Source organism: Gracilinanus agilis, chromosome 2 (genome assembly GCF_016433145.1).
Source record: "Gracilinanus agilis isolate LMUSP501 chromosome 2, AgileGrace, whole genome shotgun sequence".
Classification (NCBI taxonomy): domain Eukaryota; kingdom Metazoa; phylum Chordata; class Mammalia; order Didelphimorphia; family Didelphidae; genus Gracilinanus; species Gracilinanus agilis.
This window is the reverse complement of record NC_058131.1, coordinates 128,523,104-128,538,383: the sequence shown is the minus strand read 5'-3', so window position 1 is coordinate 128,538,383 and position 15,280 is coordinate 128,523,104. Positions and strand designations below refer to the sequence as shown.

The following is a 15,280-nucleotide window of genomic DNA, read 5'->3' as shown; positions in this document are numbered from 1 at the left end:
TAGATTCTTAATGATTGGATTCATCGTTTACTCATTCGATCTTTAAACACTTATGAAGGATCAGTTAGGTGGTTCAGTGGATAGAAAGATTCTGAGTTCAAATCTTGCTTGAGACATTTTCTGTGTAACCCCAGGCAAGTCACTTAACCCCAATTGTCTAGTCTTTACTTCTCTTCTGCCTTGGAACCAACACTAAGTATTGATTCTAAGACAGAAGGTAAGAGTTTAAAAAGAACCATTTAAGAAGCACCTCCTATTGCCAGTAATTTAATAAGGGTTGGGGACAAAAAAGTGGCAAAAGCTAATTCCTGCCCTCAAGAAGCTTATACTGTAATAGTAGAGACAACATCCAAACAGATATGTATGTATACACACACACACACACACACACACACACACACACACACACACACACACACACAAANATACACACACACACACACACACACACACACACACACACACACACACACACACACACACAAAGAGTAAACTATATAAATAGAGAATAATTAAAAGAGGGAAGGCACTAGAATTAAGAAGTACCAGGGAGGGTTTCTAAAAGAAGGTGGGATTTTAGTTAGGACTCAAAGGAAGTCAGTGATATCCATAGTCATATTCATGATTCACTTATGACTTGTACAGATTGTATAAGATTGGGCAATTTAAATTCTCAGTGTACCAGGTAACTCTCTAAGATGATAAATTGTTGTGCAGTAGTTGCCACTCTGCATTAATAAAGGGAGTTTCCTCACTGGGAGTTCATTACCCCAATCACAAATACCTCTCTCCTCAAAAGAATTCATCTAGATATAATAAATATGATTAACTCATACTCTTTCCATTCAAGAAATTTTAAAGTATTACTATTATTTATAGTTTGGGTTTTTTTAATTACAAAAAGTCAGGATTACTCAAAGTGGCCTGTCCAAATCAAGTCTTCCATTGAGTCACATAAGTGGTAAGCCATAGATCTTACTAGTTAGTATAGCCATTCCTTCTCTGATTTCGCAAAGGTAACTAGTTTTCTGGTCAATATTCTTGAGTGCATTCATTAAATTGGAGTTGAATGGGACAGTGGCAGTGAAGGCTTATTGTGGAATCTGTCATTAGTGCTTTTTGGCCAATAAATAACAGACTGAGTCATCTTTCATTTATGGTTGCTTTTGATGAATAACGTGGAAAATTCAAGCGTACTTTGTTGTAAAATGTCAGATCAGACGAGATTTTATGACCATGTTGAGAGGAAGGAAAAAGTAATAATAATTAAGGCACTCAAGATTCAACTCTCCATTCTGGGTCAAACCAATGACACAAAGTTCCTGGATTTGGTGATTAGAGAATACTAATTCAGGTACATAGATCCAGTCTTCTGATGCACTGTGACCTATTTAGTTTAGAAAGCAGTTACTAAGATAGGAAGGTAGACAATACTAGTGATCCTTATTCTTTGGTGGTGAATTATTTTGAAGATGTTGAAAAGATTCTACATCACAAAATTATGTGAGAGTTACCAAATTAAATGTGACTTTCTTAAAAATTTCTAAAAGTGAACTTAACCACTTAAAAAAATATACCCAAAATAACCTGATGTCTTAAAATTCATCAGGGATATATGTGTAAACGATTGTCAACAACAACAAAACCCAAAAAACCCTAGTACTCTTTGAAGAACAATTATGGATTGGTCTTGTGGTCAATAACATGATGTCAAACATAAAAACATTGAGGAAGGGTGTTAGAGGAATGTAGTCATTATGTAGATATGAGAGATAATTTTCTTTGGGAAAATAAAAAGGTTCTCTTCACTAGAAGGAAATTAATTTAACTTATCAACTTTGTGGTAGGGATTAGGTAACTAGAACAAGTCTCAAGTAACTTCTTCATTTATTTGTTTGCATGACTTTCATAGAAAATCAAATATCCTTCTGCTTGGAGAGTTTTCAGAACAACAAACAAGTTGTGAAATAAGCAAGACAAGCTCTTTTGTTCAATCATTCTGCATGCATCATTTGTATCATTTTATAAAAATAAACTTCTGCTGGCCTCATTTTCTTCTGTGTATGCCCACTGGCAAAACTGGCATATTTTCTTACCTTAGATTTATGATCTGATGTTAATGTCTGAATTTTAATTTCAGTTTCTTTCTTCATTTCAAGACAATTACTTCCTCTAAAAAAGGAAATATGTGCCAGGAGTTATATATTTTTCCATCCGGTTGGCTTTTGCTAAAAAGATTTCTAGTGAACACAATATGCTCATCAAACATGAAATGCTATAGCTTACATGAATAACATTTTCCCAGTAATGTATTCATACCTTACAAATATTATTGGTATAATGGTTACTCAATTTAACCACTTCACAATGAGATGCCTTTAGACCCAATAATTATTCCATTTTTAGGGGTCTGCCATTGTGTGAGTTTCCATTTTGGATCCTATTTTTCCTTTTTCTTTTTTTGCACTTTGCCAGTACAAATCTCATTGGACTGAAAACTGGAAAATAACTTGTCAGCCTTGAAATGAGTTTTATTTCTCTTCCTTTGGTTTTAAAGCCAGCATTGATCTTTAAAATGTCCCAGATGAGAAAAATAGACATTTTACTTGGTATTAGCATTTTTTTTCCTCTTTCTATTCTGAGCCAGAAATGTAATACTGTTTATTTATTCCAATTCCTCTCATGGCCTGGTCATCTTTTCCCTCTTTCACAGCTAAAATTCTTAAATATAATAACTGAAATAATTTTGCATTACAGTGATTTTCCTCTAGGGATATCTGTACCATTCCATAAATAGCCAAAGTAGGATTCAGATCCTAGGGAGGTAAGTGAGCCTTCCTTTTTAAGATTCATTTGCTGGTGTTTAAAATATAATATAAATCACTGAATTCATATTGTCCTTAGCAACCATCTTATCACACTTTCATATTATGTCTCATTACAGCTATTTTGAACATTTCTTCTCTTTTAAACTAAATTGTAATTCTTATAAGGTCAAGGGCTATGTGTTCTTTGGAGTTCCCACAGTGTCTTGTACATGGACACTCAATAAATATTTGTAGAATGAGTACTTTAGCACAGGGATTCTTGACCCTTTTTTGGTATCATAGACCCCTTTGGCAGTTCATAGAAACCTATGGACTCCTCAGAATAATGATTTTTACATAATAAAAGGAAATGCTATATTTCATCTAGAAGTTAGTGAAGATAAAGGTAAATTTTCCTCATCCAAGTTCATAGTTCTTCAGAAATTTATTCCTAGATTGGGACAGAGGAGTCCTTCCAGGAGTTGAGATTCCTTTTTAAGACTATTCATCACATTTTGAACAGACAATATCTCCCGGGGGGCAGTTAAGTGGCTCAGTGGATTGAAAGCTAGTCCTAAAGAGAGGAGGTCCTGGGTTCAAATGTGACCGTAGACATTTCCCAGCTAAATGACTCCGGGCCAGTCACTTTGTCCCCAATGCCTAGTCCTTACCAATACATAGTACTGATTTTAAGGAGGAAGGTAAGGGTTAAGAAAAAGAAAGAAAAAAAGATAGTGTTTCCTAAGGCAGAATAAACTGAATTCCATAAATTTTTATTTCACCTTATTGGAAAATCTTAACCTCTCGGTCTCCTCATTGTTTCTATTTTTCTCCTCAATTTGCTGTTCATTGAGAATAAACATGCTTTTTCTTCCTTTTCCAGGCTTCACCCTCCCCACCTTGAGATGTACTTAGGGGAATGCCCTGAGGTTAATATACAACACGAGACACAACTGTTGTATCATTAGCCAACAAATGCAATACAGCTGGCTGCATCTCCTCTTTGCAATTTTCTTCAGTCCCTCTGGTGCTGAAAATGCAGATAGAATACTCAATTCATATGAAATCTTTCAGTAATTTTGGAAGATTATTCTGCCTAAAAAGTTTCTAGTAACCAAGTCTCTGATCATCATACTTAGCAGCTGAATTAAGAAGGTAAATGGGTTTAGGGTTCAATTACACTATAATTTATCATCAAATAATTTAGTCAAATATGTATCCAGTTTGGACAATCCTGGCCCATATTCCTTATTTTTCCCCTGAAATCTTTGATTTGGATTATTTAGGAAAATGACTTTATGTTTGACTTCACAATGTGCAGGAATAGTCTGCCTATAATTAATATTTAATACTGTGTAGCTTTAGCAACAACTGGGGTTACAAGACTGTTCTGTAGAGATAGTGTTGAATCAACTTTAGTCTCTTTTCCATTTCATTCAACAGTGTTTTATTTGTTGAGAACACTGTCAAGTGCTTTAGTCTCAATTGGTTTTGGAAATAAATTCAAATATCATATGAAAGATAATTGTCCCTCCCTGTACCTCTATCTAGATTCAATGATGTAGACAGAAAATGATGCACCCTTCCTTCGGGAAATTATTTGCAGAGGAAAGATGAAGGCAGGCTGTGCAGACTAAGCAGTGCTACCTGCTAATTTGTACTTATCATTAATTTGTTAGAGGGATTGTGTGGCCAAGGGAACTCACAACTGGATTTGCAATCTAATCTGCTGTTGTCGGAGGGAGTTACCAAATTGATGAAATCTCAGATTTGTGTTGTGTATAAAATATATATAGTGCATCCTTAAAGAAGGTAGCTAAGGAGAGAAATTTCTATTTGGTATATCCTAGTATGCATCTCTGGAAAAGGAGATGGCAAACCACTCCAGTATCTTGGCTAAGAAAACCCCAAATGGGGTCACAAAGAGTCAAACACAACTGAAGCCACTAAACAAGTTACACACAATTATAGGTGCCTATAAATGTGAATTATTTACCCTTATTTTATGTGCATGTTGGCTTCATGTCCATACAATGTAAGTCTTCTGAGACCAGGGATTCTTTTTTTTTTCTATCTCTATATCCCTAGGGCTGAGCACAGCAGTAAAATACTTAATGTTTGTTGAATTGATGCCATTTAATCAAATCTAGAGAGCCAGAAATTAAACAGCAGCTACTCCAATGTCAGAAGGTCTTACAGGGAAGGTAGTTTATTATGTATGATTTTAGTTTTCTAGGATCACCCTAAATAAACTCAAGGGTTTACCCACATGAGCGTGAGTGGAAAGGGATGCTTCTACCCCATATCCCCTCACATTTCCTATTTGAAGGTCTGGAGATGGCATCTGTAGGCAGTTGAAGAAGGCAGGAAACACAGAGTAACATCAGAACTCTGGGATCATCTCAGAAGATGACAATATTTTTGTCCCATGGTATGTAGCCAGTGTATTGAAAGGTGTTAGGAGCTTTCATATTAAATAGGCAGAATTTAAAGCACTTTTACGAGATTCTCTATAATATTTCCTGGGTAAACCTGCTGACTCCATGATTGTGGAGATAGATTTTATGGTGCCTAAATGACTGGGTATCTCATTTTCAAAGAACAAATTAGCAACATGTTTTAATGACTAAAATTGCATAACTTAAGTATAAACATAGTTCTTCTGCCAAGCCAACAGCTGGCTGGTATGTTAAAAAGTAGAGAATAGGACTTTTCGGGGCGGGGGTGCAAGACAGAAAAAGACAGGTTTTTAAAGAGAAAAGGAGGCAACGTTACCCCTTCTTCTTCATTGCTTTCTCTAAGATTTTCTCATGAGATAACTTCTCCTTGTCGTATTGTGCCACAATTTTATCAACTTGTGTGCAGTGTAACTTCTGCATGGTGCTGTGTTCCTACAAAAAGAGCAAGAAAGTTAGTAGCTTGGAATTACAAGGTGATGCTAAAGAGGCCAGTGAGAATAAACTATGGAAACATTTTTTTCTGTTGAACTTTGGTCAACTATGCCCTCTCTTTCCATTGGCCCCATCTAATAGAAGAATTAATGCTGATGAAAAGTCAGAGGGTACAGGAGAGGCCAGCATGGATGACTAAGGAACCAAAGAAGGAATCATCTCTGCAAAAATCCTGACAATTTATTATCCACACCTTAGGATAAAGGTATATTTCTGATACTTTGCTTTAGTTAATGTACTCTTTTTCCTCTAATTTCCATGTATGCATTTTTGGGCAGCTTGAAGGCACAGTGGATAGAAAGCCAAGCTTAAAACTAGGAAGACCTGAGTTAAAATCAGCCTCAAAAACTTATTAGTTCTGTATCCCTAGAGAAGCCACTTATCATGTCTGCCTCTGTTTCCTCATCTGTAAAATGATCTGGAGAAGGAAATGGCAAAGCAAAACACTCAGTGTCTTTGCCAATAAAACCTCAAATGGGATCACAAAGAGCTGGACACAACTGAAACAAAAGAAGAAAAACCAAATACTTATCTTAAGAAGCTTAGTCACACTAGGGATAGAGTGATGGGATTGGAGTCATGAAGACTTAGGTTCAAATGTGACCTTAGACATTTTAGCTGTGTGATCTTAGATAAGTCACTTTATTTCCGACTACCTCAGTTTCTTCAACTGTAAATGGAGATAATAATAGATCTATCTCCCAGAGTTGTTATTAGGATGAAATTAGGTAATAACACTTAATATAGTGTCTGGTACATTTAAGAGTTCTTAATAAATTCATTTTCCCATCCTTTTCTCTTTCTCTATTCTTCCTTCTTTCCTTCCTTCTTTCCTTCTTTTCTTCCTCTCTTCCTCTCTCCCTCCCTTCCCTTACTTTCAGTAATACATGGTAAGTTTATTCTATCTTAACTTCCAGATATCTGAAGGCTGCTATTATGTGCTTTTACGTTTTTTGTCCTGGCTACACAAGTTTCCTCATCACCTAATTACCACATCCTAGTTTTTCTATATTCCTCTTTAAAATGTAGTTTCTGGCACTGAAAAAAACACACACTCACACACATACACACACACAAAGATGGGCCAACTAGTGCCAGTAGTGAATTTCCTTATATTATATGAACATATAATTATCACTGACTCAATAAGGGAAAAATAAAATAGACATTTATATGGTGCCTACAAGCAGGTGTGTCATATTTTTTGTTAATATTGAGTATCTGGACAATTAAAATCCCTACATCTCATTCATTTAAATTGTTCGTAAGCCACTTTCCTGACATTCTTTCCCTCCCCACCACCCCAGACAGAACCTATGATTTCCTTAGTTGAGGGAACCTTCAATGAGAAAATTCCTTCTACCAATGGCACCTTCTCTGCAGATTAATTTTTTAGAGAGTTTCCTATGGAGAATTAGGGGTGAAGTGACTTGTGCAGAGTGTCAAAGGCTGGGTTTGAACTCGGACTATTTTTGATATGAGGGTATGTCATATAATTGTTAGATTTACTTGTTGATTTCTTTATATATGTAGCCATAACTATGGCACAGTTATCAAGACTTTGTCCCAAGGTACCACCATCACCTGGAGTCCACTTTTTCCCTTTGGTATCAGCATCTCTTTCCTAGAATCACCACACACCCCTGTCTTCCAAACAGTGGCCAGATCTACAACAGCCTAAAAACCTCATGGTAGCCTAGGAGTATTGCCTCCTCCTATTCCTCTTCTCCCAGAAAATCTCCCCCAACCCCTTTATTCCATTGCTCATCCCACCACCAATTTGTCTTGGGGAGTAGAAGAAGAGAACAAACATTTATTGAGCATCTACTGGTTCCAGGTACGATGCTAAGTACTTTACAAATATTATCTCATTTGATTCTAGCAACAGTCCTGGAAGGAAGGTGTCATGATGATTCCCATTTTATAGCTAAGGAATCTGACACAGAAAAGGCTAAGTGACTCACACAGAGTCACACAGTTTTACTAAATGACTGAGATCAAATTTGAACTCGTTTTCCTGACTCCAAGGCACTGTCTCCTAGGCACAATAATTCCTAGTTATAATTCAGAATATATAGAGAGATTTAAAGAGGATAGGCAGGTTGTTGGGAATCTGCAAAGAAGGATCAGGAGCTGATGGAAGAATGTTTTTGCTGTTTTTTTCTAATATCTGCCCTTGATATACCTCCTCCTACTTTATGTGGCAATAAAGTTTTATAGCACTGCCTGAAAGGGAGGCATTGGCTTTTTTGACTATGAAAAGCAAGGTTTGTCCCTAGGCTTATGGATCCCCTTTGGTCTGCCTCCTCTTTACTTTAGGGAAAGATAGGACTAAATTTTCATACAAATTACTATTGTTATTGTTTTTAGTTTCATCTAGTTTTCAGTTTCCTGCTTTCTAAATGTTCTCTTATTTCTCTGATTTTAAATGCTGGTTTTCAAAGCATTTAAAATGATTATTTAACATTTCCAATAGTTGCTGCCTTTTGTTTTCTAAACACTGAGTTTTTTTCTTCAACTTTAACCAAAGCTTTAGATTAAGAGGCAACACTTCAAAAACAAGTATTTAATATAAAATTCAATTTCCTATAGCTGTGAGGCTGGCTTTCTTAAGACAAACCTGGGGTGTATATGTATTCCAGGATAAAGACAAGTCACAGGGGGTTCCATTTGATGGAAGTCAGTGTGGGGGCACAAGAGGGAGGAGAGTGTACTTTTGCATAAGAAAGATTGTCAGCTCCAGCAGGGAGTACATAAGCCAATCTAGTGAGTAACAATATAAGAACCAGACAGGGAGGATAATGATACAGTCTTGATGGCCCCTGAAAAGCCTGCAGTGACTGGTGGGATGTCCCAGCTCAGGATCTACCCAGCCTCCCACACAAAGAGGAAACAAAAATAATCACTGGTAGCTCAGTTTTAAAGAGTATTTGAAAGATAGTTCATCTAGACTCTTGAGAAAGCCTTGAAAATGGGTCCTTATTAATGGTGGGAATTAACACAAGTGGCAAGGTCATCAGTAGTATAACATGACTATTTTTCTTTTACTTTTAATGGGGGTGATTTGTTTTTTGAAAAAGCTTTCCCTCCCCAAAAAATCACAAATAAATGGGGAATGGGGCACCTGGGTGGCTCAGTGGATTGAGAGCCAGGGCTAGAGATGGGAAGTCCTGGGTTCGAATTTGGCCCAAGACACTTCCTACCTGGGTTGACTTGGGCAAGTCACTTAACCCCCATTGCCTAGCCCTTTTGCTCTTCTGCTTTGGAATCAATACATAGTAATAATTACAAGGTGGAAGGTAAGGATTAAAAAAAATAACCCAAAAAAGTAAATGGGAGGGAGTGATAATTTGCTTTTCAAAAAGTCTTACATTGGTTAACAAAGGATTAATCATTAGATTCCTTTAAATATCAAAGTTAGCTAGGTGGCACAATGGATAGCTATGGACCTGGAGTCAGCAAGTCCTCAGTTCAATTCTTGTCTTCGACACTTATTAGCTGTTTGACCATGGACATGTCACTTGACCTCTGCTTGTCTCCATTTCCTCATCTATAAAATGAGGATAATAATAGATCTCATCTACTAGAATTGTTGTGAAGATCAAAGGAAATATATAAAAGCACTTTGCAAACATTAAAATGTGATATAAATGCTAGCTATTATTATTAATACTAATTTTTTTATTTCTAAGCACACATGGAAATATCTATTATGTACAATGAAATGTACCTGTGGCACCCAAAATTCCATAATTCTAGAAAGAAGTAATGTTATTTCCTTTCATCTGTATAATATTTTACATCTGACAAAGAACTTTTATGTGCCTTATCTCCTAAGATCCTCACCAAAAACAAACAAAAAAACAAACCCTTTGCCTGGGTTAAAGTAGGGCAAACCTACTCAAGGGTAGAATGCTAACAAAGTAGAACTTTGTCTTATGTATTCTAAGTTCTTCTTCCACTGAACTCCATTATCTATGAGAATTTAAGGAGGGGTAATAGAGGCAATGGGGATAAAGGGAAGGAGGTTTGGATGGAAAATGATAGCATGGACAGAAGCTTATTTTGGTTTAAAGTATCACTTATGGGAATATATTATTGAACTATAGAAATTCAGATAGAAATATGAAATCTCTGTAATCTAGAGTCTTGTAGCAATTAATTATCCTTTTATTCCAATGAAAGGCCTGTTTTCACCGATAATTTCTAACTGCATAGCATCTTTCATGTCTTCCCTTTTTTATTCATTCAGAGGCAACCTTAGTCCAGTATCTCATCATTGCTCTTTTAGATCCTTGTAACAGTCTGCCTCAAGTCTCTCCCTACTACAATCTACATCCCACTCAACTGCCAAGGTAATTTTTTTTTCCTCCTAGAAGAGATGTGATGGACTCAATATGCAGAATGAGACATATTTTTGGACATGGCCAATGTGGGAATTTGTTTTGACCATATGTTATGTATATTTGTTTTTCTTTTCTATTTTTAAGGGGGTGAGGTCGAAGAGGGAGAAAGAAAATAAATACTTGTTAATTGGGAGGAAAAAAGGAAAAGTATAGAACTATGTCACATTCCCTACTCAATGAGTTCCATTAGTTCCCTATTACTGCTTGCAAATAAAAGCTCATCTAGTTTATAAAGCTCATTTTAACTTCTTCCCTTTCTACTTTTCTAGCCTTCTTAAATCTTAATCTTTTCCTTGCACTCTTAAGATCTAACTTCACTATATCACTCATTCATGCCTCTGCACTGGTTATCCCCATTGCTTTCATTTATTTATTTGTTTGTTTGTTTGATTGATTATTTATTTTTTTTAAGCCTTATCTTCTGTCTTAGAATCAATACTGTATTGGTTCCAATACAAAAGAGCTATAAGTGTTAGGCAGTGGAGGTTAAGTGACTTGCCCAGAGTAAAACAGTAACATAGTTCTATACTTTTCCTTTTTCTATACTGCAACTGCTAGTTGTGCAAGTATTTTTCTCAGGCACAGAGATTGATGCTTGAAAAATAACAGATCATATCTTGACCCACTAAAATGGTTTTATATTATTTTAATATCAGCTTAACATGGCATTTTGAGGAAAGAGATTTTTTAAAAAGTAACTCCTATGTACAAAGCCACAAGAAACGTTTGCAATTTGGGGCAAATGTAGTAATGGGGATAGAGCCCAGGTACCAGAATGGTTCACCCCTTGCCTCAGATGCTTAATATCTTTGTGAATTTTGGTCTCAGTTTCCTCATTTATAAAATGAGAGGATTCAGCAAGATGGTCTCATATTCTTTTGACATCTGTATCTATGATCCTTATGACCACAAATACCTCAGTCTGGTGGGGTGGGGATAAAGAGAGACCAGAGAAGAGTTATTTAGGAACTTACCTTAGATTTCTCTCTGCTAGTTTTTAATTCATTACTATAACTACATACTATTTTATGTTGTTGTTTTTTTTTGTTGCTGGAAAAAACCAAAACAAAGCACATGCTGTCAATGATCTCATAATTTGGCATCCAGGGGCAGTTACTTGATCTTTGTTTCTTGTTTGACTAAACTGCTGTTACATCCATGGGTGGCAAATAATGAACAATGACTAATTGACTGAATTCTAATTTAGTGTTATCTAGGTGATCAAAAGCTTTTGTAGTAGTTACTTTATACTCTTGAATGGCTTGGGGAATATAATGAGTTTGTCAACAAGTCAATATGATCAGTTTCATTACCATTATCAGAAATGGGGAATATACCTTTGCATGTTTCTTCTTTAAAGAATTTAGCTCTTTCTGCTGTTTCTTTAAGTGTTTCAAGTAAGCCTATTGGAAAGAAGGGGAAAAAAAGGACTGAAATGAGTTTTCCTGTAGCCATAGGATTTGAATCAGATGGAAAATAAACAAACAAAAAGAACAATTTTGGGCTATATCAAAAAGATGCATGCTATAATTTGTCTTATAAAAATATCAAGTAACTTTACCTTCATTTGTTTTAAATCTTCTATCCTCACTTGAGGGATAAGTTCAATACCTAAAAAAAATTAAGATATTTTATTTTTTATATGATGCACAATTAGTCATATTAGTGGTTAGTCTATTAAAATTTCTAATAATGTTTATAAAGATGGGTATCTAAACATTTTTCTTATATAGTTAATATTAACATGGAAACGTACATCTTCCCATTAGAAAACAACTAACTGGATGATTAAAAGAAATAGCTATTTTTGCCTTTGTATTCTAAGGCATACTTGTACTAGCCACTTATTTATGTTAGCCTACTTATTTATGTTGCATCTTGAGCTCCTGGAGTGCTGTCCCAAATTCACTACCATATAAAGAACAAAAGGAAACGGTTGTGCTGCCATTAAAATTAAGTTCAGCATTTTAACAATGATTCCCATATATAGGAGAAAAGCCAACTAAACCAAGGTGCAGTAGATACTGTAATAGGGACCTAGAATTTTCCAAAGAAATATATCAACTTATCACACTGTCTTCGTGATGAAATAGACCAGGTGTTACCATAGCAACAACAGCTGGAAGAGACTTCCAAGATAATAGAATTATGTTCTGTTTTCATGTAGATTTTTTTTGAAGCAAACATTGCTTATTTAATTTTTTTTTCTGGAGCACAACAGGAAAATTAAAAGGTACTGCATACCATATTGGATTTCCATTATCGGAAGGGGAAAACATTGTACCTTTGCATATCTCTTTTTAAAGAATTTAGCTTTTTTTTGTTGTTTCTTTAAGTGTTTCAAGTAAGCCTATTCATATACTGTATCTGATTTCCAGGAAAAGTTGCAACAAGAAGCATGTATGTTTAGGGATGATAAGAAATAAATCCATAGACCTGTATTTCTCAGTTTTATTCATTACGAGAGACATGATCCTGGTTATTTTATGTTCCTGCAGATGAAGAACTTTATCATTTGCCCATAGTTGGTTTAGTGTGCCACAATTACACCACAGGTACAGTTTGGCAAGGCTAGATAGGGAAAAATTACCTGGCTGGCTGATATGCTTTTGGGATTTAATATTTTAAGTTATAATGGATTATCATAAGATTGTTAGGGGTTCTTTTGTTGTTCAGTTGTTTTTGGTCATGTCTGACTAACTTCCTTTGTGACCTAATCTCTAGCAAAGAAGCTCCTGGCTTTGATGCTCAGTCTTTTTTTTTTTTCAATCATGTCCAACTCTTCATAACCCCTTTTGGGCTTTTCTTGGCAAAGATACCAGAGTGATTTGCCTTTTTCTTCCCCAGACCATTTACAGATGAGGAAACTGTGGTAAACAGAATTAAGTAACTTGCCCAGGGTCACCAAGCTAGTGGGTTTTGGGACCTTGGGCAATTCAATTAATCTCTATTTGTTTCAGTTCTCTCAAATGTAAAACGGGGATTATAATTATATCTACCACCTAGGGTTATTATGAGGAACAGATGAGATAATATTTGTAAAACATATATCATAGTGCCTGGTGCATAAAAGGTGGGTACTGTAGTGCAAAAGGGTGCATATTAACCCTGCAAAGCCTTACTGCAGAATTTCTGACAGTTGAAAAGGGTTTAGAACCCTGACTAGTGCAGTTGATCCTGGAGACTCAATGAGAGTAGGAGGGTCAACAGAGCTCTGTCTTTGGACTGAAACCTGGCCTATATTCTGCAGCTTTTCTCTTAAGATTTGTTAGCTTAGCTATTTCCTTTGGATTTCCCTGACCTCCCCTATTCCCAGTCATCACTTTCCCTTCCTAAATTTCTGTGGGTTGTGAAAGGAGGGTGGATCTGGGTGGTAGCTTTCAAACTTTGTAGATTTAGTTTCCCTGTAGTCAAGTAGGGCTTCCCTTGATACAAATTATCTCTTGAATCACTGTATCCAACTTTCCTACCCCTTTTAGGCAACAAAACCTCTCAGGGCTGAGTTATGCAGGTCCTTTCTCAGTCTCACATTCCTGTCTCCCTCCCCCACCTGAAGCAATCAACCTGAAACTCAATAAACCCTGTTTGTCACTTAATCAAACCTTTGGCCAATTCATTAGTTGATTGATAAGAGAGGGAGAAGGGGAGAAAGGAACAATATTCTCTCTGGGTCCTGAGGGAGCTGGAGGCATCCATTTTGAGAGGAAGTGGTGATCCCTATACTTCCTCTGGACTCTTCCTTTGTGAACCTGAGAAACTGACTAGAAAGCCCTCTAGTCAGTTTCAAACCATTTCTGGCTGGCCCTAACCTTTGTCTGTAGAAGTGCCCTTCCTACCTGAAGGATTCAGTCTGTTTCCCTTCAGTGTCTCTATCTCAAATCCATGTACCTAGTCTGTGTCTCCCTGTTGCAGCTGCCTGCCCAAATTACCTCATCCTCTCCCTTTGCTCCACTATAGTACCCTCCTTACCCACTTTACTGCCTTAGGGATCCACAAACCCCTAGCCACAGTGCCTTATACCCTATTACAGCCTTACCTTGCCTATATCTCCTATTACAACCACTTTACTACCTTACTTGCTTAATTCCCTTATTACCACTAGCCTAATTCCCTTATTACAGTACTTAACAAATAGTTGTTCCCTTTCTCCCTCTCCTAATATTATTCTTCTCTAATACTACAGAAGTATATAATTATAATGTTATTCTGAAAGATGGCCTTTAGATAATATAGGTTCCTCAGTCATAAAACAAAGAATCAATAACTAATCATAAAATAATGAATCTTTGCTCCATTTATTGAAGTACCCTCATATATTTAAGAGAGGTTCTTCAATGCTAAGGTTGGAGAAAGGATCTTAGCTAACTGAATTTCCTTATTTTCTTTGTGTTAAGCAGAATAATGGAGTATTCTAATTATTACAGTTTCAGGACACTTTCTGTTCTTGCCAATGTAGGTGTTAAACCTAAGTAGTAATCCTTTGAATGATAATTTGAGAGTTGTGTGGGAGCTTCTTTTGCCTACTCCTTTGTTCTAGAACGTTACAAAAACCCAATGAGGTTTGTAAATCTAATGTTACTCTACCATGTATGTGTATTACCAAAGCAGTATTTTCTAATTTCTAACTTTAGAAGAAGAAAAAAATGTGACACTGCTCCAAATAACAAGTGCGCTTGTATAACTAAATGAGTTCTCTACCCCCCAATCCCCTACCCCACTTCTCTCAAAGACTTTTCCAATGGAGATAGCATTTTTTCTCATTCATTCAGGGAAGAACCAAGGGCATATTGCTTGGTCTCTAAGGCTACTTTGAACCCCTTGTTTGTTATCACTTAAGAAACCCTCCTTTTTTGATGTCTACAACATCTACTTATACAAGGTATTCCAAAAGCCTTCATACATTTAAAATTTTTTTAACTTTTTATATAACCTTTCATAACTTAAAAGTACACAAAGACTTTTGGAATGCCATGTATAACTGTACATTCTTCTTGTCATCACCTACTCATTGCTAAGATACATTCCCACCTCTCTTGACCTCTTTCAGTATCTGGCTCAGAGTGTTCCTCTCTCCCTCCCTCTGCCATTGTAACATCCATGTTGATGATTCATCTGA

General features: G+C 36.2%; 1 protein-coding gene across 4 annotated transcripts in view; it reads right to left on the bottom strand.

Annotated features, from left to right (window-relative positions):
- PLCB4 (phospholipase C beta 4) overlaps positions 1-15,280 on the bottom strand; it is a 160,435-nt gene that overhangs the window by 17,846 nt on the left and 127,309 nt on the right. For all 4 annotated transcript variants that reach the window (XM_044663402.1, XM_044663405.1, XM_044663403.1 and 1 more), the window contains 4 exons: positions 11,726-11,775; positions 11,502-11,567; positions 5,583-5,698; positions 2,097-2,172 (listed from right to left, as the gene is read on the bottom strand). In XM_044663402.1, the coding sequence (XP_044519337.1) occupies positions 2,097-2,172; positions 5,583-5,698; positions 11,502-11,567; positions 11,726-11,775 (308 nt within the window). The remainder of the gene's footprint in view (positions 1-2,096; positions 2,173-5,582; positions 5,699-11,501; positions 11,568-11,725; positions 11,776-15,280) is intronic.